General features: G+C 41.5%; 1 protein-coding gene across 3 annotated transcripts in view; it reads right to left on the bottom strand.

The window, feature by feature from the left end:
• Nucleotides 1–26,421, bottom strand: part of INTS3 (integrator complex subunit 3) — a 2,345,436-nt gene that overhangs the window by 660,289 nt on the left and 1,658,726 nt on the right. For all 3 annotated transcript variants that reach the window (XM_044079970.1, XM_044079971.1, XM_044079972.1), the window contains one exon: nt 18,342–18,410. In XM_044079970.1, the coding sequence (XP_043935905.1) occupies nt 18,342–18,410 (69 nt within the window). The remainder of the gene's footprint in view (nt 1–18,341; nt 18,411–26,421) is intronic.

Here is a 26,421-nt window from a genome sequence, read left to right as displayed (position 1 = left end):
GTATCTTATATATTTTTTAGCACTCTTTTATCCATGAATGTGGGATACTATCAAATGCTTTTTTGTAGTCAATCCATGCCATACTTAGAGTCTTCCTTTCTTACAGTTCTCCACTATAACTTTGTTTAACAACAAATGATCCTTTGTTCCATATGACTTTCTTTTATTGCCCTTTTGCTCTACTGCCATAATTGAGTTTTCTTCTAAATGACTATAAACTCTGTTGGCATCAATTCCTGTGTATAGTTTACACGTCGTCATATAAATAGTTCTGACTCATGGCTAGATCCTTGTGCAAAGAAGTTAATACTTTAAGCCAAAAGTTAGGTACTGCATCTGGGCCTGGGATTTTCCAGTTAGGGGCTTTTCTCAACTTTGTTTCAATGTCTCTGGCTGTTATTTCATCCCATTTCATATCATGTACCTTTAAACTTCTTATTCTTTCTTTTACTTCTTCTATCCATTTAGCAACTTTATGTTCCACAGGATCTTCATAGATACTTCTCCAAAATGTATCTATGTCCTCTTTTTTGGCGGTCTTTCAATTCCTTTTGCCTTATTTCCCAATTCTCTGTAAAACTTTTTTGGGGTCATCAATAAATTGCTTATTTTGTGCTTTTCCCTTATATTTATCTTCATATCTTCTAAGTCTTTCCACCTGTTTTGAAATTTTTAGTTTGTTATCTCAAATAGTGCATAATAGATCCTAGTCTGTTCTAATATTATGCATTGCTTTTATCACATCTATCTTTGTTAGTATTTTTGTTGATCTGTTCCCTCTTCTACAATCTTCTAACAGTGACACTTCTTGTCTTAGCAGCTTTATAGTTTTCTCTATTTGATATTTCCATGATGGTATTCGCTTTCGCCCCCTCTTTTCCCACGCTACCCTGTGTTCCTGTGGTAAAACTAACAGTTATTAACCTGTGTTCCTGTGGTAAAACTTTAACATTTATTAAATTAGCAGCAGAGTAATATATTCTGTTTACTTCTGTTATACTGCATGGATCTCTAAGGACAGTCTTGCTTACTGTGTTCACTTGTTTTATCAAGCTTCTGACTTTTGGGGTTTTATTAACCTTCTGCAGTCTATTTCTCTCACTGATCTTGATATATTTGTCTTTGTCTACTAAATCAAACAACTCTTCTCTTAACTCATTTTTTTCCATATCGAGGGCACATCCCTTGTTTTCCGTTTCCTGTGGGTATTCTATAGAAAGTTCTATAGCATCTTCCTGTGGCATATTCTCTTCAATGTCATCCTGTGTCATCTTTTGTTCCGTCATATGGGAACACACTGGCTCATCACTCAACATTGACTGCATCAGTTTCCACAGTTTCCTCTTCCTTTCCTTGCTATCTAGCTTCAAATGAATGTTTATACTGACAGGATTTGTTTCAATTCTATATTTGTACTACTTACACTTTCTCTCCTCACCTCTTACCATACCAACCTACAGGTAACCCCACATTATGCAGGTACTGCTGCCTCTTATCATAAGTACATTCAATCTTACTTCTCTATCTCTTCTTCTATCCTACTGGTTTCCTGTGGAAGGCTCCAAAACATCTCAAAATGGCACCTGACCAACTGCTTCCTGTTCCACTGGTTTTCCCTTAATTTGGATATCCATTGCTCTAGCCTGTTGTGCTTTCTGCATTTGATTTTCTACACTGAATCCTTCTCTTTCCAGCTGTTCCATTACCTCAATTTCTATTTCTTTGACTTCTCCATTACTAATCTCTTTTTCTACTTTCCCTCTTAGTCTTCTGATTTTTTGTATTGTAAAGTTTTCCATATCTGGATTCTTTTGCCTATATTTTTCTTCAAATATCTTTGGTGCTGCTCTTTTTGTATTAGTTTTGCTTTCTCCTTTGCATAAATATTACACCATAGTAAATCTCTTTTCCTTTCCTATGTCCATATTTCTTCTTCACGTCTCCTGATCTTCTTGCTTTTCCCTATTCTGGGGACTCACTCCATCATGCTGTGATGTAGTCTGTTTTAGATCTTCTACATTAAATCCTTCACTTCGAAGGCACTCCATAACTTCAACTTCTATTTCTTTAACTTCTGCTTTATTAATCGTCTTTTCTAAATTACATCTCTGTGCTATTAATCTTTTTATTGTGAAATTTTCCATATCTGGATGCCTTTGCCTATATTTCTCTTCAAATATCTTTGAGACTGTCGTCTCTATATAAGTTAACTTGGCTTTCTCCTTTGCATAAATATTGCACCATACCAAATCTCTTGTTCTTTTCCATGTCCATATTTCTTTTTTATATTTTTCAAATATCTCTAGGTTTTGTTTTTTTATTTTTCCAAAGGCATCAAAGTTTCATGATATATATATATATATATATATATATATATATATATATATATATATATATATATATATATATATATATATATATATTTTTCTTTCCTCTAATTTCTCTCTTAATCATTTTGTATATCTTGTGTCTTGAAATTCTGGTCTTTTGACATAACAGTAACAATACATAATTTCTTTCTTATCCTCAGTAGTCCACTCTATCATCTTTATGGCTCTTTGGCCAATCAATTTTTGTCGTTTTGTGGACTACTGCGTCCTTCTACAACATGGGGGCTATCCTCCCCCTGAGCCTGGCCTGGCCCCATTGTAGAAATGTTTCTGTATTTTGAGGATTCTACACTGTCATTTTTTCCAGTACTGGCACCAGTGCGCCTACCAGCATTGGGCACTTTATTATCCTGTGTCGTGTGCACCCAGCTATCTTTTTTATTTTTGATTTACTTCTGTCCATGATATATGCTATATAAATACAGTCTGTATACCAGTGCCACCTTGGTGAGATTTTGTAAAAAAAAAACAAGGTCCAGCTCGCGAAGGTATTCAACGAGACTTGAGGATGAATTCAGTTTCAGCACTACTACTCTCCTTTGCTTGCTGACTTTTCATCCCTCCGTCAGGTGTGTGCCTGTGTTGGTATATGCATATATGGGTATGTGTGTGCATGCGCACATGAGTGTCTGTGTTGGTGTATGTATTTCTTCAATATTTGTACTACTTACACTTTCTATCCTCACCTCTTGCCATACCCACCTACAGGTAACCCCACATTATGCAGGTACTGCTGCCTCTCATCATAAGTACATTCAATCTTACTTCTCCATCTCTTCTTCTATCCTTACCCTATCACCCACTGACTAGTCATGCTTTAAAATATTACCTCACCCCAGATATCAACAACCCTCCCTAAAATTCAACAAAAAAATCACAAAACTCCTGCAGTCTATTCTCTACACTGCCTCTAAATTATCTTGCACTGGGGATATCCATCCCAACCCTGGACCAATAACTACTACAAACTTACACCCCCCGCAAATTCTCCATCTTCCCAATTGTCTAAATCAACTTCCTAGGAAAACTACTGACCTACTGTTTCTAAATATAAACTGTACAACTATTCCTAACAAAATCCATGACCTGCACGCCTGTGTTTCTCTATACCTGCCAGAAATAGTGGTTATAACTGAGACTTGGCTAAAGCCACATATCAACGCCAATGAAATTATTCCCCCAGGATACAATACACTAAGGAAGGATAGAAAGGACAAAAAAGGTGGTGGCATTGCTATATTATTTAAAAACCATCTCAAAGTGCAAATACTAAGTATACAATATCCCTCTGTTGACAATGCAGAAATATTGCTTACCCAACTGAAACTCAGCTCCAAAAAACTAACAAACATAATTGGATGATACACACCTCCTGGCAACAATATACACACTCTAGAAAATCTGCTCCATTGGTCCTGTTTATCTCTCCAAAATGAAACCATCATTCTGGGTGATTTTAATAAAGATTGGCTATCCTGTAACTCTTCTACTCCAACAAATCATATTAATCTCCATGGCTTTATCCAAGCCATCCAAACTCCAACAAGAATTGACAAGACAACTAACAGGAAATCAATCCCTGATTGTATTCTAATAAACCTAGCCACCCATCTCTTGCAGGTTGCCTCCCCGATGGTCAAAGCGACCATCTGCCAACCTTCCTTCTATGACAATGCAACCATAATCCCAAAGGTACAGTCTATAATTTTATTAGAAAGAAAAAATCTTTAACCCCATCAATTTCACAGTAGAACTAAAACACTGCAATTGACCACCCCTGAAATACCTGGAATTAAATGAGGCAGTTACTTACTTTAATAGCACCTTCTTAAATGTATTAGATCTTCACACCCCTCCTAGAACCATAAGAACCAGATCTAATCCCACTCCATGGCTCACCAAAGAAACCAAAGCCCTCCTCAAAGCTAGAGATAGAGCATGGGATCACTGGAAAACTGTTAAGTCCACAGCTGTAAAACAAAAATAGCCGGAGCTTAGGAATAAAGCAAAGAAACTAGTAAAACTTGACAAAATTAATTACTACCCCAATCTTCAAATCAAGCACCAAAATAGCCCTCAAAAATGTTGGGCAGCCATTAACAAATTACTACTATTAGGCAAAACTGGTACCCTGTCTCCCACCTTTGTAAATAAATCTGACAGCATTCCCACTCAATTTAATTTTTTTTACTGAAACAATACTGACCTTAGCCAACCAACAGAAAAATCAACACACACACACCCTTCCTTTGAACCCATCATTACTCCCATAAGGAAAAGTTCCTTCAAATTCCAGTCAGTCTCTATAGATAGGATAAAAAAGTACCTCAAAAACTTAAACCCACTACTCTGGCTACTGACAAATTACCAGGAAAATTCTTAAAAATTGCTGCCGATGCAGTGGCCTACCCTATAGCCATTCTAATTAACAGATCCCTCTCAGAAGCCACCGACCCAGAGATATGGAAAATATCTCACATAATCCCCCGACATAAAGGAGGTAACTCCACAGTGCTTACAAACTACCGACCTATAGCAATTCTATCCCCTCCAGCAAAAACCCTTGAGAAATGCATACACTTCCAAATGATTCACTACTTGCACACACACAGGCTCTTATCAAACACCCAGCTCGACTTCTGACATTTCCATAGTACCACCACTGCCTTACTGTCCTTCTCCAATACAGTAAACTCTCACAGAAGTTCTGGTAAATTTGTTTCTGCCACTTTTCTTGACCGCTCAAAGGCCTTTGATATGGTTAGACAGGATATTTAGGACTCTCTCTTCCCGCAATAGTCTGGTTCCAGAGCTATTTAGCTGGCCGTCAGCAAGCAGTCTTCCCCCCTTCTCCCAGTTAATCTTAGTGTTCCCCAGGGTTCTACTTTAGGCCCTCTGCTGTTCACCCTCTATATCAATAAGCTTCATTCCTCCACTCCCAAAGCATCTGTCATCTAACACGCTGATAATTCTACGTTAATTTCTGCAACTTCCTCACTACAAGAACTTCACACATTAACACAGGAATCTTTCCTCTCTATAGAAACATGGCTATCCAATATCCAACTCATCCTAAACCCTGCTAACACCAAACTACTACTCTTTTAAACACGCTAGGTCCACCTCATCAACTTCTACCTTTAATATCATGTCCAGTAACAAAACTACTATCTCTACCACAGAGCACACCAAACTCCTGGGCATTGAGACTGATGATCTAAGATTTGATATTCATATTTCCCAGACCATCAAGAAAGTTCACAAAAAACTAGGTACCCTCTATAGAAATAGACAGTTCCTTACCCAACAAACATATATCTCACACTCACCTTATTTCTACCCTCCTCTATGCCTCACCTATTCTCACCAACCTTAGAAAAGCAGACCTAGCTAAGCTTGACTCCTGCTATACCAAAATAGCTATATTTGCCTCTGAATCCCCATTTAGATCTCACCACTGCTCATCCTTGAAGCTGCTCAACTGGCTGGAACTTCCTCAACTCCTGCATTACAACCAACTCTCTCTGGCCCATAAAATTTTATATTAACCAGAAAAAAAACCTGCACTGCAAAGCCTACTTCACTTCCTCACCAATAACCAAACTCTTCTCTCCAGTAATAAACTTATTCTCACAGTAACCAAGTCAAATAATACAGCAGGTGATGCCCTCTTTTCTAATTATGTATCCAAAATATGGAATTGCTCTACCCTACAACATAACTACTATGACATCCTTCATACAGTTCAAAAAAGCATTAAAACTGCATCTCACTAATAACTGGCTATGCTCTTGCACTTCACCAGGCTAGACCCTCCACCATGTTAGACACTACACCACCTTAACTACCTCACACCTCAAGAGGAACAGATAGGTCTATAATCTATTACTGTAGAAATACATACAATATAACAAAATAGATGGTTATGGTTTAGACCCCGATAACCTTTAAGAAGTTGTTGGTTTACACATGACTCTCTCCAGCAACTGATTGAGGTCAACATATATATCTCTTTAGACTAATGAAACTATTACTGTAAGATTTCTCTGTTTACACTAATTGTGATTGCTGTGTATGAATACATTACTATTAATTAAGACACCCTGCATTTTGTATCTAAATATACTTTGTAGTTTTTTGTTACATGTTATTCATATGTGTGGAGCTTTTCTCCCCAGGCCTGCACTGAAAACAGACCTGTGTCCAGTGGACTATCCTGGTTAACAATTTAATATATTAATAATAATAATAATATATATATATATATATATATATATATATATATATAAATACATATAAAATATGGTGTTTGTGTCGTTTTCGTGTATGAATGTGTGTGTGTGTGTGTGTGTGTGTGTGTATATATGTATACACACACACACACATATATATATATATATATATATATATATATATATATATATATATAGATCTACAGATAGCGTGTGTGTGTATGTCTGTGTATATCTGTGCATGTATGTATTGGTGCGCATGTCTGTGGGTGTACACACACACACGCACACACACACACACACACACACACACACACACATATATATATATATATATATATATGTATATATTTAGATACAGATATAGATATAGCTATAGATATATAGTGTGAGCAAATATGTGTGTGTGTGTGTGTGTGTGTGTGTGTGTGTGTGTGTGTGTGTGTATGCGGGTGTTTCTGTGTGTACATATACATGCGCACGCACATATCCACATCTCCTTTTTTCCTATTTATCACATGGAGTCATTGTGGTGCTTCAACAGTGACAATCATCTACTGCCAAGGTTCAAAATGACAAGTGGCTAACCCTGCCGAGGTTATTCTTCCATACCACACACACACTCACACCTATGGCTAATTAAGACTATACAATCCACCTACTGTAGTTCTAAAAATGGCTATCAACTACCAATACTTTTTTAACAAAGATTTTTACAACATTAAGTAGTGTGAACATTTCACACAGATGTTACTCAAATCTGAATTATGCTCCCCTTGACTTTATTACACACTTCCATGTAAAGCTGAACACTAGTCAGTGAATTAACTGTTGTCTCATTTTACTTTATGGTCTTTCTAGAAAGGATCTAACTTTTAGGCAGAAGCACCCAGAATGAAGAGGAGAGAAATAGACAAAAAAATAAAAGGAATATCCAGTGACGTTCTTGGGTGTAACGCATGTAAATCTTTATAACTGAACCAGAAGCATTTTGGTTCTCAAAGTTCTGCTAAGACTATTACTAAATCCTCTCATATGATAAAATGGAGTTAGGAAAGTACAGTTGTATAAAATCTTACCATGACAGCAGTTGTCCTTTCCTTCACTGTTACAATATTTATTAAATTTGGCATCCCCTGCAAAGGGTAGCCTGACATCTGGCCTGTATACCAAAGCCTTAGGTTGTAACAGGGACACCGTACATCACACATATGCTTCCAGTTCATGGCGTAAGGCATAAAGGCGATGTATGGACGTACCTTTCTCAGAACTGAAAAGCCCCAGGAGGAACAACAATCCAAGGATTACAAAAAGGAACATGCACATCAATAAGGAAAAAGTAAAAAAGGGGAAGGAGGGAGGGAGTGAATACTGCAACAGTAATGGGAAGGACATCTAATGTTATGGTAAGATTTCACACAACTGTACTAGGTTCTTCCATATCACTGTTGAAGTATTCATTACACTACAGAGAGTACAAAGCTCAAGAAGAAACTTGGGAGGAGAAAGCCATGCCAAATCTGGCTTTAGCCCTGGAAACCATATCCAACTTATAATGTTTGGTAAAAGTACGCATAGAAGTCCAAGTAGCTGCCTCAAGGATGGAGTTGGTATCCAATCCTTTGAAAAAGCCACCAGAAGAAGCCACAGCCCTGGTAAAATGTGCCTTAACAGAAGAAGACAGGCTTTTCCCATGAAAAGAGTAACGAAAGGAAATGGTCCTAGAAATCCAGGAAGGAATAGCTTGCTTAGAAACAACCCAACCTAAAGACCTAGGATTAAAAGAAACAAAATGTTACTCATTTAACACAAACCAGGTTGTGGTTAGGATAAGTGAGCTGTTGGTAAAATAAAAGTTCCAAAATATTCCACAACACATCCAACAGAACAGCCAATGTTACAGGAAGCCACAAGTCAAAGTCCAAGATAAAAACAAACAGGTCAATCTTTATTCCAAGAGGTAAGCTCTTTCATAGTGAAACCACCACTTAATCACACCATAACATAACAGCCATTACTCCTGTAACATATATATATATATATATATATATCAACCAATCAGGCAGTAGCCAATAATAACTACCCATCAATTATTAGAATTTAACTTTGTTAAAGGTACATCATCCTAAGGTCATAAAACAAAATGTATGAAAAAAACAACTCATTAACCACCTTGGGCAATGGGCATAAAAGGATTAGTATGAAGAAACACCCTATCCCTGTGAAAAACTAAAAAAAGAGGTATAGCCATAAGAATCTGAAGCTTAGGCACACTTCTAGCTGAAGTAAGGGCCAAAAGAAGAACAATCTTCCAAGTACAATACTGTAAAGAAGCAGAGTCAATTTTTCAAGAACAAAATTAAGGTCCTAGGAAGGAGAATTAGGCTTCCTCGGGGTGGGCCTAATATGAAGGATGTCTAAGGAATTGTTTTAACTCAAATCTAGAAGTCAAAGTAGGAGTCTAAAGGCAGATGAGCAGAAATAGCTGAAAGGTGGGCTTTAACTGAAGAGTGTGCCAAGCCAACATTGCGCAATTCACACAAATATGAGAGAAACAAAGGAACTTCCACAAAACGTGGATCCAGGTTACGAGCAAGACACCAAACAGAAAATCTCTTCCATTTGGATAAATAAGATTTCCTGGTAGTGGTTTCCTGGTCTCCTGCAGAACCAGAGGCATGTCCTCAGAAAAAAGGTGCCTAAGAGGGATCAAAACCCTATCAAGCACAGTGTCAGCTGAAGTGTGGACAAGCAGGAATGGATGAGAGACCCCTTGTCTTGTGTGAGTAGGTCTACCCTGTGAGGTAACGTCCAGTGGCTTCCCTTGGCTAAGTGCAGAAGAACAGGGAACCAATACTGTCTGAGCTAAAAGGGAGTCACCAACAAGATTTTTGGAGAGTCTTGTCCTATCTTGAACAGGACCCTTGGTGTGAGAGGAAGGGGGAAGGAAGGCATAATGAAACATCCACTTCAAAGAGGAAGACAGGATGCCCACCTTCCAAGTCAGAGGACATGGGACTTTGGTGTAAACAGAGGAAGCTGTTTGTTTAGAGGGGAGGCAAAATGATCTAATTGAGGAGTACCCCACTGGTGGACAATGTCCTGAAACACATCTCTGTGAAGCATCTATTCGTGAGTCTGTGTTATGGACCTGCTCAGTGAGTCTGTCACAATGTTTTGTTCTGAAGGAATATAAACAGCCTGAAGAGTTACTCAATACTGTACAGCCAGATCCCAAACCTGAAAAGCTAATCTGCACAAAAGGTAAGATGCCAGCAAGAATGGTCTGGATCCTTGTGTCCACAAAACAAATCATGATTATGAGAAGGAGTCAGAAAGGATTTTCGAAAATTCACTGTAAACCCTAGGATCTGCAAGAGGCACATAACATAATGAAGGTACTGAAGCAAGGAGAAGAAGCCTGAACAAAGCCAGCTCTGGATTTAGAGAAGAGAGGTAAATGGTAATGTTTGGTGAATGTATGAACTGAGCTCCAGGTAGCAGCTTCTAGAATGTCTCTGGTAGGAACCCCTATGAGAAAGGCTGCAGAAGTAGATGCAGCCCTGGTGGAATGAGATCTGATTCCCTTGGGGATAGGTTTACCATGGTGCATATAGCAGAAACAAATACAATGGCTTATCCATTTGGAAATAGTCTGCTTTGAAATAGCCTTTCCCTCTGCCCCTGCAGCAAATGTCACCAATAGTTGTTCGGATTTTCTTAGAGATTTTGTTCTGTTTAAGTAGAGTCTAAGTTGTCTGTGTACATCCAATGAATGCAGAATCTGCTCACCCTTGTTCTGTGGATTGGGAAAGAAAGTTAGCAGATGAATGGTCTGATTAATAAGAGCCACACTGGATACCACCTTAGGCATGAAAGATGGATTGGTCCTGACAGCCACCCTGTCCGGATGAAAAATAATGAAATGTTCCACTGCCATAAAAGCCTGTAATTCTGAAATCCTTCTAGCTGAAGTGACTGCTAAAAGGAAAGCTGTTTTCCAGGAGAGAAATTTTAGGTCTGCAGTAGCAGCTGGCTCAAAAGGAGGGAGAGTGAGCGTTTCCAAAACAAAATTGAGGTCCCATGCAGGAGTTGGAGTTCTCCTGGGAGGTCTTAAATTTTTGGCCCCTCTGAGATATTGCTTTAGCAGAGGATGACAGAAGAGGGGAGGTTCTGTGTTGTAATGAGCTGAAATGGCAGAGGCATGGATTTTTATGGAAGAAAAGGATAGGCCCTTGTGAAGCATCTCACTTAAGTATTGCAGAATCTGAGGAATATTGGACATTGCTGTGCTTATACCTTGTGCTTGGTTCCAGGCACAGAATCTTTTCCATTTGTCAGCATAATATTTTCTAGTACTAGGCCTTCTAGCCTCCAAAATGACATCCATCACAGGTTTGCTGAGGGATGCCAAGGGTGAAATTAGTTGATTAGCCACGCTGCAAGATTCAAAGTTTGGAGTTGAGTGTGCAGAATTTGGAAGTTCTGCTGCGGCAGTAGGTAAGGTGTCTGAGGCAGGTGCCACGGAGGAAGGTATGACACACTGCGCAGGAGTGGTTGCCAGTGTTGGCGAGGCCAGTCTGGGGCAATCAGAATCATTTTTTGTTTGTCCAGTTTGACTTTTAGGAGAACTTTGGAGAGCAGAGGCAGAGGGGGGAAAAGCACAGACTGATAGGTTTTTCCAGCCGAATGATAAGAGCATCCACTTTCCAAGCTTTTTTGTGATGAATTCTTGTGCAGAATTTTTTCAACTGATAGTTCTAGGGTGAGGCAAAAAGATCTATGTCTGGGCTCCCCCATTTGCGTGTCAACATGTTGAAAACGTGTGGTTCCAGTTTCCATTCGTGTGGGTCCATAAGATTTCTGCTTAGTTCGTCTACCAGAGTATTTAGCTTTCCTGGCAGGAATTGAGCTTGTAGTTGTATTTGATAGGTCAAGGCTGTGTTCCACAATGCCATGGCTAGTCTGCAAAGGGGGTAGGAATGTATACCCCCCTGCTTGTTTATGTACCGCATAACTGAGGTGTTGTCTGTCTTTATCAGTAGTTGTCCTGGATGAAGGCAGTCCTTGAAGGCTGTCAGTGCATTCTGTACAGATAGCATCTCTTTCTGATTGATATGTAGGTGCATTAGATTTGGGCTCCATTTGCCCTGAATGTACTTCCATGCCAGATGATCCCCCCCCAAGCACAGTCTGATGCGTCTGTACTCAGGGTTTGGGCGGCAGGGGGTGGAGTGAATGGCAGTCCCTTGTTTTGGTGGCAGGCCTCTGCCCACCATAGGAACTCTAGTTGCAGGTAAGGTATAATAGGAATCATTGTTTCCAGGCTGTGACAATGTTGACTCCATAAACTTTTTAAGTACCACTGAAGTTTCCTCATATGCAGTCTTGCATATGGAATTAGAAGAATGCAGGAGGCCATGAACCCCAAGGCTTGCAGAATTTGTCTTGCAGATAAGCAGGGTTTTTGTGGCCACCTGTTTGAAGTAAGTCACTTATTGAATTTGCTTTTCTGGCTTAAGGTAAGCCACCTGGGCAGTTGTATTCAAGCTTGCACCCAGGAATGTAATTTTTTGAGAGGGTACCAGTTGTGATTTCTATTCATTTATGGTGTACCCTAGACAAGTTAGAACCCTTTTTACAAACGCCAGATGCTTTAGAAGAATGTCCTCATTTCCTGCCTGAATTAGACAATCGTCCATGTATGGATATATTTGAATATTTCTTCATAGGTTGGTACTAGGCTATCAGCCCTAGGGCCTATACAAGCCTAGCCATAACAATTCCCTGGCTATTTCTTCCCACATTATTTACTTTCCTGGACCCCTGTCTAGCAGGGCGACTGACGTGATCCCTGGGGTGAATTTCCTTTCTCCCATCCAATCGTCAAGGTTCCTCTTGAAGAGGTCCAAAGAGGCACTCTGCTTGACATGTATGGGCAATCTATTCCAGAGTCTGGGGAGTCTCTGGGTCAGGAACCTATCCCTCCAGCATGTTTTGTTTATTGTGATGACAAGGTTTATATCCCTGGAGCGTGTAGCTCTGAGGGATTGGGATTTCTTTAAGTGTAGCATGTCCAACAGCTCTGGGTTTGACATGGCCTTGTATGTTAAGCAGAGATCTACTCCGAGTAGACGATATGCGACAGAGTATAGCTGGAGTTTTTTAAGGCGGTCAGCGTAGGGCATCTGCTTTAGGCCTGCGAAATGCAATTACTGATGCCAGGCACTTGACCCTGGGCGCAGTAGATAAGCCAAAAGGCAGTGCAGAGAACTGGTAATGCAAGTTGCCTGCTTTGAAGCGGAGGTATCTTCTGCAAGATTCCCAGATTGGTATATGCAGGTAAGCCTCTTTTAAGTCTAGAGTTACCAACCAGGCATCTTTGCCTAGCATAGATAGTAACTGTTGGAGAGTCAGCATCTTGAATTTTGGAATGTCCAGAAATGTGTTTAGAGTGGATAAGTCCAGAATTGAATGCCATGATTTGTCTTTTCTGGATACCAGGAAAAGTCTTGAATAGAAACCTTGTCCCTTTTCCTCTTCTGGTACTGGTTGAATAGCCCCCATGTTCATGAGGGGCAGAACTTGTTTCTTGGCCTCTGCCCACTGATTTGGGAGCAGATCTGGCCATCTGTTTGGGATTGGCAACGTGTGGAAATGAAACCTGTATCCCTGGAATACTACATTTAAAACCCATTTGTCCTGGGTAATAAGTTGCCAGTTTCATGCATGAAGTGCCAGTTTTCCCCCCAAAGGGGCGGCTAAAAGGTAAGTGCTTGGTGCTTGTAGAGGGAAGTCACTGAGACTGTTTACCATAGAGAGGTGCCTTGCTGCTTCCAGATTTGGAGGTGGAGGCACCCCATTGTTTTGTTCTAAAAGTTCCTTGCGACTGAAACTTGGTGCCTTTGGTATGTCTTAATTTGGCTTGAGCGGCTCTCGAGGGGACTGGAAAGGACCATTTTTTAGTAGGCCAGTGCCTACTAAATTTTGGAGGCTGCACTTGTAAGAAATCTTTCACAGTTTGCATAGATTTTGCTTTATCTTCCATCTTCTTTAACACTTCTTCAGCCTTATTACCAAAGAGACGGTCCTGTTGTAAAGGAGCATCCAACAATTTTGCTTTAACATGGTCAGGCAGAGTTTGCTCTTTGAGCCAAGCATGCCTTCTTAGCACAGATCCAGTTACAGCAGCCCTGCAAGAGGCCTCCAAGGAATCAAAACCACATTGCAAAGTATGTTTTCCAACTTGTTCAACTGAATGTAATAAATCCTGCAAATCTTTATTTTCCACACAGTCAGAAATTAACATCATTTTCTGTTTAAGTAGTCCCATGATATGCTGTTGATATTTAAGCACATGAAGTTGATAGTTTAAAGCCCAGATTGCCAAAGTTGCAGACATGTAAACCTTCTTACCCCAACTATCCAGCATCCTGGAGTCTCTGTCAGAAGGGGTAGGATTTTTAGCAGTAGAGGCCTTAATGCCCTTGGGACCCTGAGAAATGGTTTCAGGGTCAGCAATAGGATTTTTGAAAAGGAATTTGTGGGAGTCAGGAACTCTGTAGTATCTGTCTGGCTTACAAGGACCCAGAGGCAGAGAATCAGGAGGCATACTAGATTCTGAAAAAACATCATCAACAATGTCGAGAACAGGAGGTATGGCCAAAGGCTTATGCTGAGGAAGAAGAAGAAAATCCCTAAGTCTCTTTTTAGATTCAGAGAAATCCTGACTTTCCCAGTGGAAATGTTCTCTTAAAGTATACAAAGTTTCCCCAAAAGAGAAATCCTCAGGGGGAGAAGCAGAAGGAATGGAGTCTTCTGCATCAGAGTCCTCATAAGCAGGAATAGACAAATCCTGTTCATTAGAAGAGTCAGAAGAAATAGAATCCTGTTCAGAAGATTCATAGTCAATGTCTTGCCTAGGCCTCTTAGATGGAAAGGGCTGGCTACCCCTGATCAGAGTAATTAAATCTTTAGCCATTTTGATCATTTGTTTTTTAGGCATAGGGGCCTGCACATGTGGCCCAGGTGTTGGTTTTTTTAGACACAGATTTAGATTTTGGCCTTAGTTTTGAAGATGGTGTTGGTCTAATATACAAATCTGTAGGCCTGAAAACATCCTCAGAAGCCAGTGCCTGCCCAGCGGCTCCGGACCCATCAAAGGTAGAGACATCCGCGGGTTCCATAATTGAAGCATCTCGCGGCATACAAATAGTATGCAGTAGAACAGTAGAGGCCTGAGAATCAGAAGTAGCAGGTATCAGGGGCTGCGAAAGCACCTCACTGAGTACCGGCAAACCGGCGACTGGCTTAGGAGAAGCGTCGTCGTCGATTTTGGACCTCGACGGTCTGTCTGTCTTTTTCTTTGCATTATTTAGGTATTCCGGTAGTCGGATTGCTAACCGACGACATTTCTGGATAATTAAATCTTGAGCCAAAATGTTTAGAAGCAAAAATATACCGACGTTTAATCGTGCGTTGATTAAATTTAGCACAAAACCGACAGCAAGGCACTTTGTGGTCAGGGCCTAGGCAAGGAATACAGTACAAATGAAAATCCTTATGAGGTATTTGCTTCCCCACAAGTAATACAATTATTAACTTTTACTGACATCGGTAAGGAGCAAGAAAAAGTTTCCCCAATGGGGTACTTAGCTTTTAGTTGAAGACTTCGGTTCTGAAACTCGAAAATGAAAATTTCAGGAGTCGGCCGACCGGCACTTGCGAACTGCTTCTGCTTCGGGCACCGCATGGCAAGAAAGACTAATGTAATGGCGTTGGCTGCATGTTTTATACCCCTGACAACCTGACGTCATGGAAGAAGGGACAGCAACCGACGCAGGACCCAAGACTTTGTTAATAAGGCCGACTGAGGACAACAGTGAAACACGAAGAACATCCCAAGAATCCTGAGTGATCCTAAACCAATTGTGAAGGACATAGAAAGATGGAGAGATAGAGGAACTTAGCATAGGAGAGACAGAAGGAAATAGACAGAACCTGGTTTGTCTGAAAAAGGAGCTTTCTGAGCTGTAGGGGTCTAAGTAGACTTAGCAAGAGGAGACCTTCTAGTACCCTTTTTGCCTTTCGGTGGAGGGTAAGACTGTCTACATACAAAGACAGTCTTGGTAAGATACTTCCTCTGAAATTTGGGAATAGGGGAAACAAAAATATTTTTTAATTCCTGCAATGCCTTACCCTTCTCCAGGAGAGACTTAAAAAGCTGAGCAGCTGGACAACCAAAGAGATTTTTATTGTAAAGAGCAGTAGCCATCAGCTTGGCCTTAACATAATCAGGGAGAGGCTGAAGGCGAAACCAATAATAACGCCTTAACACAGAACCAAAGGCAGCTGCTCTAGAAGAGGCATCAGCTGCGTCATAACTTCATTTAATGGAATGGCAAGCTACTTGAGAAGAGGACCCCAACAAAGAGATATGAAGCCTTCCCCTAAGAATCTGAAAGGTCTGAAATAACTTGAAAAACCTGAGAAACAGAAGGGTTAAAATATACCTGGTCATATGGATCTGGTAATTTACAGCCCTAAAGGCCAGAGCAGCAGCTGTGTACACCTTTTTGCCCAATATTTCCATGGTTTTGTTCTCCTTGTCAGAAGGAAGCAGTTTAGAAGAAGGCAAAAGCTTAGAAGGCTTATCAAAAGAAACAAAAATAAAAGATGGGTCCAGCAGACGGACACATGTAAAGAAATTTACAGTCATCAGGCACCTTATAAAACCTATCCGGCTTTTTAGGAGCAGGGGACTGGGAATCAGGAGCCTGAGAAGCTGCTGAATATGTGTCCAACAAAGCAGCAAGAACAGAAGGAACAGCAGAGGGCTTAGGATACTCCCATCTGTAAGAGTTCATAGTACCTGGGTGCCATCCCACGTAAAAAAATTCCATCATATGAGAGATAGTATCCCCAAAGGAAATCTTCTCAAAAGGAGAATCCGGACTAATACAGTCCTCCTTCTCAGAACCATAACCCAATGGAGAGGGAATCTGGGAGTAATAGGCCAAAGACTCTTCATCAGAGTCCAAGTCCTCATCACAACAGTCCTGACCCCTGGGCCTCAAGAAAAGTACAGGACCAAGCCATGAGAGCATTAAATAACTCCTGTGGAAAATCCTGCCATTCATGCTGAGGATCTTTAGGAGCAGGGGAAATATGCCTTGAAGTCTGCTTTTTCCTTAAAGGGACATCTGCCCTAAACATTTTAGGAGGTTTGGACCCCTGCTGATACTCAATGAAGTGAGAATCTCCTCCCAACCAGAATTTGCATAACACCTCTCAGATATTATCAGCTGCGGTTTGCCCTGAATATCCATGACGGACATCTGCAGATCCTCAGAGGATGTGTGAGAAGCTGGATCCATGCTGGCTTCTGAAGCCGTTGTGGCAGAGGAATCTGACAAACTGGGCAATCCTTTGGGCTTTCACCAGCCTCAACAGAGACATCTAGGAGAGGTGGTACAGCAGTAGAATGCTACCTAACTTTTTTGGCCCTCTTCTTAGTAGCCGGCTGATCCTTGGGCCGGGATGATTCCACCACTGTATTCTGCACCTACAACTTAAGATGCTGGCTTTCCAGGTAGATGGATAAGGAGGAGAGACAGCTACAAAGAGTTTTAGGGACAAATGCCTGACAAATACAGCACACTGAATGATCATGAGAAGGACCTAAGCACAACAAATACTGCTTGTGATGGTCCTTATGGGGAATCTGTCCCACATACACTGGCATGTTCCGTTTCTGAATGACATGTAACCTTGCAATCATAAGAAAAGGTAATGATAAGAAGCAAAACCCCAACTGGGCACTTATTTGAAACAGCTTTGTAACCAGCAGATAAAGTAGCATTCAAACCAATGATTGAAGACGGTGTTTGGGCTAGAGGCAAAGAAGTTCTGAGGAAGGTATGTCCATACATCACCTTTATGCCTTACAACATCCCTTTTACAACCTAAAGCTTTGGTATACTGGCGAATGTCAGGCTACCCTTGGCAGGAGTTTCCAAGTGTAATGAATACTGCATCAGTGATATGGAAGAACAACTATAAATATATGCAAAACCTTCAGTACCACGGACCGATGAACAGAATTCTGAAAATAAAATCACAAGAATGTAATACTAACATGAAGTATTTCAGCTGCTAACAACCATAACATTCTACAGCATAAACTACTTGGCATCCCCAGGGCATTCTACATTAAAAGCGTTCAAATTAGGAATTCTCTCCACAAGGAATGAAGTCCACACTCACACCATAAGCTTTTATTAAGGCTAACAAAAAGTTACTCAACATAAAACCATCTGAAAACACTGAGGGAGTATGCTCACTTACATGTATTCCAATTTTTTAGTTAGCTGCCAAAATGGATTTGAGATCAAGTTGCTGTCCTACTTTTCTGCTTAGAACATTGTTATTAGTCGATGATTTTATGATGAACAGGAAAAAATACAGTAAGTGGCCTACTATAGTGTACATTTTTCTTATCCTATGTTTGTTTGCTTTGCCTTTTAGATTTACAATTACACTGCGGCTGAAAAAGTCCCAGTTCGTTAACCCATGAAAACAAGTAATAACAAATAATTCAGTTGTATGAGGTTTAGCTCTAACAGTAGTCAATAAAAATGTTTAACAAAGTAAATTCATTCCCTCATGATCACTTACACTTTTGCTTCCCCAAAGGATAGGAAAATATAAAGAAAATTACCTGTGAGGAGTCTATGACAGCTACAATCATGTTCAGGAGTTCTCCACTACGCAACGTCTCATCAGGAAACTGCAAAGCATACAAAAACTGCATCAATGCAAGCAGAACAAATAATACATCTCATCTGATGTTATTGTACTGTCCTACCTAGTGCAACAGTTTTCAGAATGTTACTTCTCAAACACAAAAGTTAATGCCCATATTTGTATTCAGACATAAGATTACAGTAACCCGAAATTTCTTTTAAATATCTTATGTGAAAATCCATTTTTTTTTTGTAGGCATATCTCTTCTCTATCTATTGCAACTTCTTTATCACTGTAAGGCACATCCACTCTTCCAATGAAAGACAATGAATGCAGGTGTACTACAGAAATACACATTTTTAAACTGCTCATTCTACTATCATGTGAAAAAAAATAAAGTCAAATGTCTCTGTGTTCTGGTTACCAGCATCACCACTTAGTGATGAACGACTTCCTTTAATCTTCACCACAGATGTCAAAAAGAACCAACAATACACCCTGCCTTCCATCACGCCAGAACTGTTTTTTTGGATATGAACACTCTCTCTCTCAAGCTGGTCCAACTGATATAAGGACTTGTTCCTTCACCAATGTCTGTAAAATTACCAACTGAATATCATGTCTGTACTACACTAAGTCAGGCTATAGGATGATGGAGTCATGTGACACCCTGGCTGCACATCCTCATTCACTCCCAAATCTTAACTGTTCATCTGATCACTCAAGATGCCATCTGCATAGATTATAGTTGTGACGACTTTCCTGACATCCACAACTTAGCATTCTTCTAAAATGTATCTATAACTGCTGAACTGGGGAGTATATATGCTTCTAGCCAACACATTACTACATTAAGCAATGGGACGGAGGTGCGTGCTCAACTCTGTACTCCCCAGTTTGATCTCGTATATGCAGAGAAAGCATTCCAGAAATACATAAATTTATTTAATTTTTGTTTACTTATTTATTTATTATGGCTGATCTAGGCAAGGCTATTTTCAGGGAAGGCCTCTGGTGGTACTCACACGACTAGGCGTAATTAGCCAGCACACTAGGGAAATTCCCCCAGTTTAAGCTATAAGCCATTTTGAGGCTACATTCAGATAGAGATAAGATGGCAGAGCCTTTGTAGAAAATGACACAGTGGATGAAGATAATGAACTGCAAATGACCATTACAGTGATACACAGTAATGGACTGCCTGCAGCTTATTTGTTATAAGCTGAGCTGGTTAGTAATTCACTACCTGAAACCAGTGAGACTTACAGAGGGGGCTGCAGCTGAATGTACTGGAAATGAATGTGACATGCATTTTGAAGATATAACTGTTGTTTCCTGTTGATTTGTTTCTACAAAATCAGTGTGCTCAACCATCTGAAGAGGAACAGACTAGTTTTGTTATTAAAGATGGTGACTGTTATAAAGGCTGTCTTCCAAAATCACAACACCTCCAATAACTCCACCAAAGTTGATAAAGCATCAGCGAACAACGAGGCTTAGTGTTAGTACAGCAACGGATGACTGTAATGGGGATTCTGAACAAAATAATGAGAATTCCAACTCAAAAAACTCCAGAGTAGTGACCAACAAAACGCAGTCCAAACAGAATCGGAGCAGAAGCCATTTTCGGAAGAAGAACTAACTCCAACTCCAGCTTTATCAACTTTGGTGGAGTTATTGGAGGTGTTGTGATTTTGGAAGACAGCCTTTATAGCAACCGTTTCCACGTTTGGTTCTTAGTTTTTGTGTCGAGCGTTTACATAGATCATTACACCTTTTCGAAAACAGCAATTCAGCTGCTAGGAGTACTGATTAACAAGGTGTGCATTCTGGTTCAAGTTTTTTGAAAACAATTTATGACTTGCATTTGGAATCTGAAATAGTTTTAAAATACTTTTGTGCATCATCCAACTGCTACAAACATGGTGTGTCCCAGTTGTTGTGTCTTTCGCCTTTTCCCGGTTAGGGGTTGCCACAGCGGAACTCCGGTCCGCTAATGACTGGCAGTTGATTTTCACATGCCGAGTTGTCAGCCCTGACTCACAACCTTCAACGAAGAAACGCCCATTCACGCATGTCTCCACGCAGAAGATGCTCTAGCTGAGAATCGAACCGGATAGCGTCTTACTGTGAGGCGACAACGCGTGTCCCAGTAGGATTTGTATTTATATGACTTATACCCAAGTAAGAAAATAATAATATAAATCCACACTACATATTGGCTTACCTAAAAACAAGAAACAATTAGGGTTTATTAAAAATTGTGCACAGTCAAATCAACTCTGGAGAAATTAAAAAGAGTGATTAGGGGTATAAACTTAAAGCTAGAACGGTCTATAAAAAGGCAAACTTAAATACATTTAATAATTCAAGTAGCAGGTGCTTGTTTGGATATAGAAGTCAAATGAAAATGGATTAATTGTGTCATTACGAATAGCAGATGAAAGCTCACAGTTACAAAGACTTTTTGTTCAGACTATGGTTAATGTTGACATGTTAGAAACACATGTTAAAACCTCCAGTAGATGCATTGGGTAAGGACATTTTCAACTTTATTGCTCATAAATGACACAGAAGTAGAGGTTCTATTATTTTTATAGAGGAAGAAAATAGAAGGCAAGCTGAGTGTGATGATTTCATAAACACTGTTAAAAAAGTGGTGTTAGTAAATGAAGTATAAATAAAATAATAAAGATAATATACGAGAAAATGACAGTGACTCCGGCTCTGTAGAAAAAAGTGAGAGAAGAAATGAGAAAACTACAGAAAGACTCAACAAAAGAAAAGGAGGGTAGTTTAAATTTTAACATCTTAGACAGAGCCTATGGATGCAAACAATCTATGAACTGTAACAGAAGATGAGGATATCAGAATGGTTGCGATAAAATAACACAAACTATAGTTATGCAAGTGCTGATTACACATAACAGTAGATGTTCGAATTTCATCACTGCTGCAGCAGCCCTATGGGTAGTGTCCTGCTTAGGACACAGCAAATGGCCAGCTTACCAAAGCTCTAACTCCCCTTCCTCTCACTCACTCTGGCTGCTGCTAAACAGCACCCTTTTTGGAGGGAAGTATGTCAACAGCTGATGTAAATCTTTAGGACTTTACTGCCCCTAGAAAGGAAGACAGATTCGTTCTGAGCCAAAAATCAGTTAACAATTACCATAAAAATCATCCAAACAGCAATAAAGAATAGTTGTGTAAAACTTTACCAAAACACAGATGTCCTTCTCTTCCATGTTGCAGTATTCTAGTTGTGGGAGTTCCAGTCCTCAGGCAACTCGTATGTCGGTTCCTATACAAAAGCTTCAGCTTGGCTGGTGCAGCATGCGTAGGACGTCAGATATAAGGCCATAAACCAGGAGCCTTAAATGTGACGTCTGCACGCACAATCCTCAGAACTTGAAGGCCAGCAGGTAGAGGAGGAGGCCCAGCAGGTGGAAAAACCAGAAGTGTCAGGTATGTTACCCTGGGGTCCTTTTGTAACACAGATAGGTCCAGGTTCTAGCTGGGGATAAAGGAGAATGAAGAGGGGGGGGGAATGGTGGGTGGGAAGGAATACTGCAACATGGAAGAGAAGGACATCTATGGTTGTGGTAATATTTTACACAACTATTCTATGTCCTTCTATTCCTATGTTGCAGTATTCTAGTTGTGGGAGAGTACCACAGCTTAGATGGATGATAGGGTGGCGGATGCTGATGATGATTCTACAAAGCCCTGTAGGACAGCCCTGACAAATGCTGCATAAGCTGTGGAGACTTGGTCAAGTTTGTAATGTTTGGTAAAGGTGTGGATAGTGGACCATGAGGCTGCTTCCATAATGAATGCCACATGGTCCACTATCCACACCTTTACCAAACATTACAAACTTGACCAAGTCTGTAATGTTTGGTAAAGGTGTGGATAGTGGACCATGTAGCTGCTTCCATAATGGATGCCGTGTGCAGACCTTTTATGAAAGCCTTGGAGGCGGCCACTGCTCTTGTGGAGTGGGCCTTTACTCCCACTGGGGGGCATTTCCTATGGAGGGAGTAACATAGACAAATGGCTTTCCTGATCCAGGATGTAATGGTTTGTTTGGAGACTGCCTTGCCCAGAGCCCTGGGGTGGAAGGAAATGAAGAGTTGCTGTGATTTCCTAAAGGATTTGGTTTTGTCCAGGTAAAATATCAATTGCCTGTGCACATCCAGGGAGTGCAGTATCCTCTCTCCTTCATTAGTGGGAGAGGGAAAGAAGGTAGGTAAGTGGATGAATTGGTTAAGAGACAAGTCATTGACCACCTTAGGCATAAAGGAGGGATTAGTTCTCAGGGTGACCTGTTTCTGAATCATTGGGAAGGGGGGAAGGCATAAAGAAACATCCCCTCCTAACAGAAGTTGAAAGCGTCTACTCTCCATGCTGGGGGGGGGGGTATATCTTTGAGCAGAAGGTCTGCAGCTGCCTGTTCTAGGGGGAGGCGAACAGGTCTACTTGTGGAGTGCCTCACCGGTGGACTATATCTAGGAAGACAGTCCTGTCCAGCATCCATTCGTGTTGTGGAGAGATGTCCTGCTTAGGAGATCTGCTTGTTTGTTGTCCTGCGAGGGGATGTAGCTTGCCTGCAGGGGCAGGTTGAGACGAGAGGCTAGGTCCCATATCAGCAGGGTTAGAGCTGCACAGCTGATAAGCCTTTGTTCCTGCCTGTTTGTTGAGGTACCACATTATAGTGGTGTTGTCGGTCACTATCAGAAAGACGTACCCCTGGTAAAAGTAGCGGGGTAAAGGTCTTTAGAGCTAGGAAGACTGCTGTCATTTCTCTGACACTGATGTGCTTGGCCTGTAGAGAAAGGTGACAGTTTGCTTGAACCCTGTAAGATGTCAGTGTCACAACCCAACCTGAATCTGAGGCATCTGTATGCATGATTTGGGTTGGGGTGGGAGGTACTAGTGGAAGGCCCGGGTTTAGCGGGACTTGCTGGATCCACCAGCTGATTTCTGTCTTTAGACAGGGAAGAAGGGGAATAACCTGTTCTAGTTGATTCAGGTGCTAGGACCAAATGTTTTTGAGGTACCACCATAGCTTGTGCATGTGCATTCTGGCCAATGGTAGCATAGGGATGGTTGCTGCCATTAAGCCCAGGAGATGAAGGAATTGCCTTGCAGTTACCTTCTGAGAGTATAGGATCTCCGTGAAGTAGGAAGTCAGGGGTGGTACTCTGTTCTGTGGGAGAAAAGCCTTCATTTTGTTTTTCTGATTCTGTAACCTAGAAAAATGTTGTCCTGGTCTGGGTTCAATGAGGACTTTGGGAGGTTAATGGTGAACCCTAGATTTTGCAGAAGGGACAGGGTGAAGTGCAGATGCTTTGAGAGTGTATCGTTTGACTCTGCCATTATTAGAATGTCAGCCAGATAGGGGTAAATCTGGATTCCCTGAGTTCTGCAGAAGGCAATGGCTGGGGCTAGGCACTTTATAAACATTCGGGGGGGGGGGGGCAGTGGACAAACCAAAGGGCAAAGCAGTAAATTGGAAATGAGAGGAGGGCCCAGAGAAATGCAGGAATCTTCTGTGGGAAGTCCTGATGGGTATGTGTAGGTAGGCCTCTTTTAGGTCCAGGGTGGCCATAAAGGCCTTGGCTGGAACAAGCGGTAGCAGGGTGGGACGTGACAGCATTTTGAAGGTGGGTACCTGAAGTTGAAGATTTAGAAAGGAGAGGTCCAAGATGGGTCTCCAGGGGCCATCTTTTTTTGGGAACCAGGAAGAGACAAGAGTAGAATCCCTTTCCTTCCTGTCCTAAGGGGACAGGTTCTATGGTGCCTAGCTTTAGCAGGTCTGACAAAACCTATGGAAGGAACTGTAGTTGTTTTTTGGGGGAATATGGGATGCCCTTCTTGGGTGTTTTTTTCTTTCCAGGATAGGAAATGTTCTTTTCAGATAATGGATAGTACCCCAATGGTCCATGTTGATGGTTGCAGAAGGGAAGGCAGTGCGGAAGGCGTGCGGAAAGTGGCAGGTGGGTAAGGCAGTCACGCATTATCGGGACCTCTTCTGTCCTGAAAGGATTGTCGGGGTTGAGGAGGTGGTGCATTAGGTCTGGAGGTGGTAGGTCTTCTTGCTCCTCTTCTAAATCTGGAAGAGGAAGCACCCATCTGTGGAGGGTTACACCTTACAAAGGTGGTCTTAGCAGGGTAGTTTCTATAATACTTGGGAATGGGGGACACCAGCAGATGTTTAATGTCCTGCAATTCCTTACTTTTTTCTTGCAGATTGTTGAAGAGATCTGCAGATTTATTTTCCAAAAAGGAAATTTGTTGTCGGGGGGGGGGGGGGTCATCCAAGATCTTGGATTTGAAGTCTTCTGGGACAGTCTGACGTCTCAGCCAGGAGTATCTCCTGTGGACAGAAGCAGATGCTGCAGAGCGGGCAGATGCTTCTGCAGCATCATGGCTGCATCTAATCGAGTGTCTGGATATTTGCTGAGCCAGGGACAGTTTGGTGGAGATGTCAGCCTTAATGGGGCTGCCAGGGATAGAAGCCAGCATGGAGGAGGCTTGAGGCACTAAGTCCACAGCATACTTAGTCATGTGGGTTTGATAATTAATGGCTCTGAAAGCCAATGTGGAGGAGGTGTATACCTTCTTACCAATCCTATCCATAGATTTGCTATCCTTATCAGTGGGTAGGAGAAGGAAGCAGTTTGGAATGCTTATCAGGGAAGGTGGCAATCATTGCTGGGTCTGCCAAGGGTGGTTTAACTAAGAATTTTTGCTCCGGCACCTTGTAAAAGCGATCAGGATGCTTGGGGGCCAATGGCTGAGAGTCTGGGGCCTTAGATGCTAAATTAAAGGCATCCAAGTAAGCAGGCAGAACCGGAGGAACAGCAGAAGGGGAGGGGGATTCTACCTCCAGGAGCTCAAAGTACCTCTTTTGGGTGTCAGTCATTTGAGAAGTATCCCATTTGAAATAATCTTTCATCTTGGTGATGATCTCACCAAAGGTAATATTCTCAGGAGGAGAATCCCCTTCAACAGATTCCTCATCAGGAAAATAATACTCCTGGGGAGATGCAATCAGGGAGGTATATGAAATAGAATCGTCGGAGGAAGAAAAGGAAGAATCATGCTCTTCCTCCCTAGCCTGAGAGATCATGGGTGGGATGGAAAAGGCTGAGGCAGGCCTAGGGCTGAATAAAGGCACAGTAGTGGATGTTGAGGCTGAAGGCCTAAGGGCCATAAAGGCTGGCATGAGGGAGGATGTGAAGGACTGCCAATCTGGTAGGCCTTCTGCAGAGGAAGAGGAGGCATGCTTGGTTTTCTTTTTGGCCGGGGTGGAAGTTGGAACAGGCCTGGAGTCAAGTTTTGAAGCAACCATTTCAGATGTCTGTATCCCAGTCAGAGGTACCACCAAATCTAGTTCTCCCTCGACATCGACAGTAGTCGGTGTCTGGGTAGGCTCCAAGGACATGCCGGTCATCGGCTGAGCAACGGCTTCCTCAAAGGTTGTCACTGAAGTCGACGGATCTGCCGGGTGCCCTTCCTAAAGCGACAGTTGGTTGGGTGTCCGCTAATGAAGCGGCAGGCGAGGAAGGCCTAGGAATCTTGGCCTTCTTACTCAGAGGTTCAGGTGCGGCCTCCGATGCAGGATCCATTCTTAGAGCTAATCGCTTAAGGCGCTGATTTTCTAGGTATAGGTATAATGTGGCCAGATGGCTGCGAAGGGTCTTTGGCACAAATGATTGACAAATGGAGCAGGCAGAATAGTCATGCTCTCGGCCTAAGCAAAGCACACACCTATCATGAGCATCTTTATGGGGTAATCTGGCGCCCACAATGGTATTTTCCCTTTTTACCTGACATCAGCTAAAAATTGTTACAACAACCAAGCCTAAGCAATAACAATCGGCTATGTAAGGAAAACAGAAACCCAATGGGTTACTTAGCTTTTAGATGTGACGTCTGAGAAGGAGCGATCACACGATGCGTCAGTCGTCTGTGGCTGAAAAGTTCTGAGGATTGTGCATGCAGACGTCACATTTAAGGCCCCTGGTTTATGGCCTTACATCTGACGT

This window comes from Protopterus annectens, chromosome 8.part0, assembly GCF_019279795.1.
Source record: "Protopterus annectens isolate FY-2018-M chromosome 8.part0, PAN1.0, whole genome shotgun sequence".
Lineage (NCBI taxonomy): Eukaryota > Metazoa > Chordata > Ceratodontiformes > Protopteridae > Protopterus > Protopterus annectens.
The sequence above is the reverse complement of the archived record's forward strand: the minus strand, read 5'-3'. Positions and strand labels throughout refer to the sequence as shown.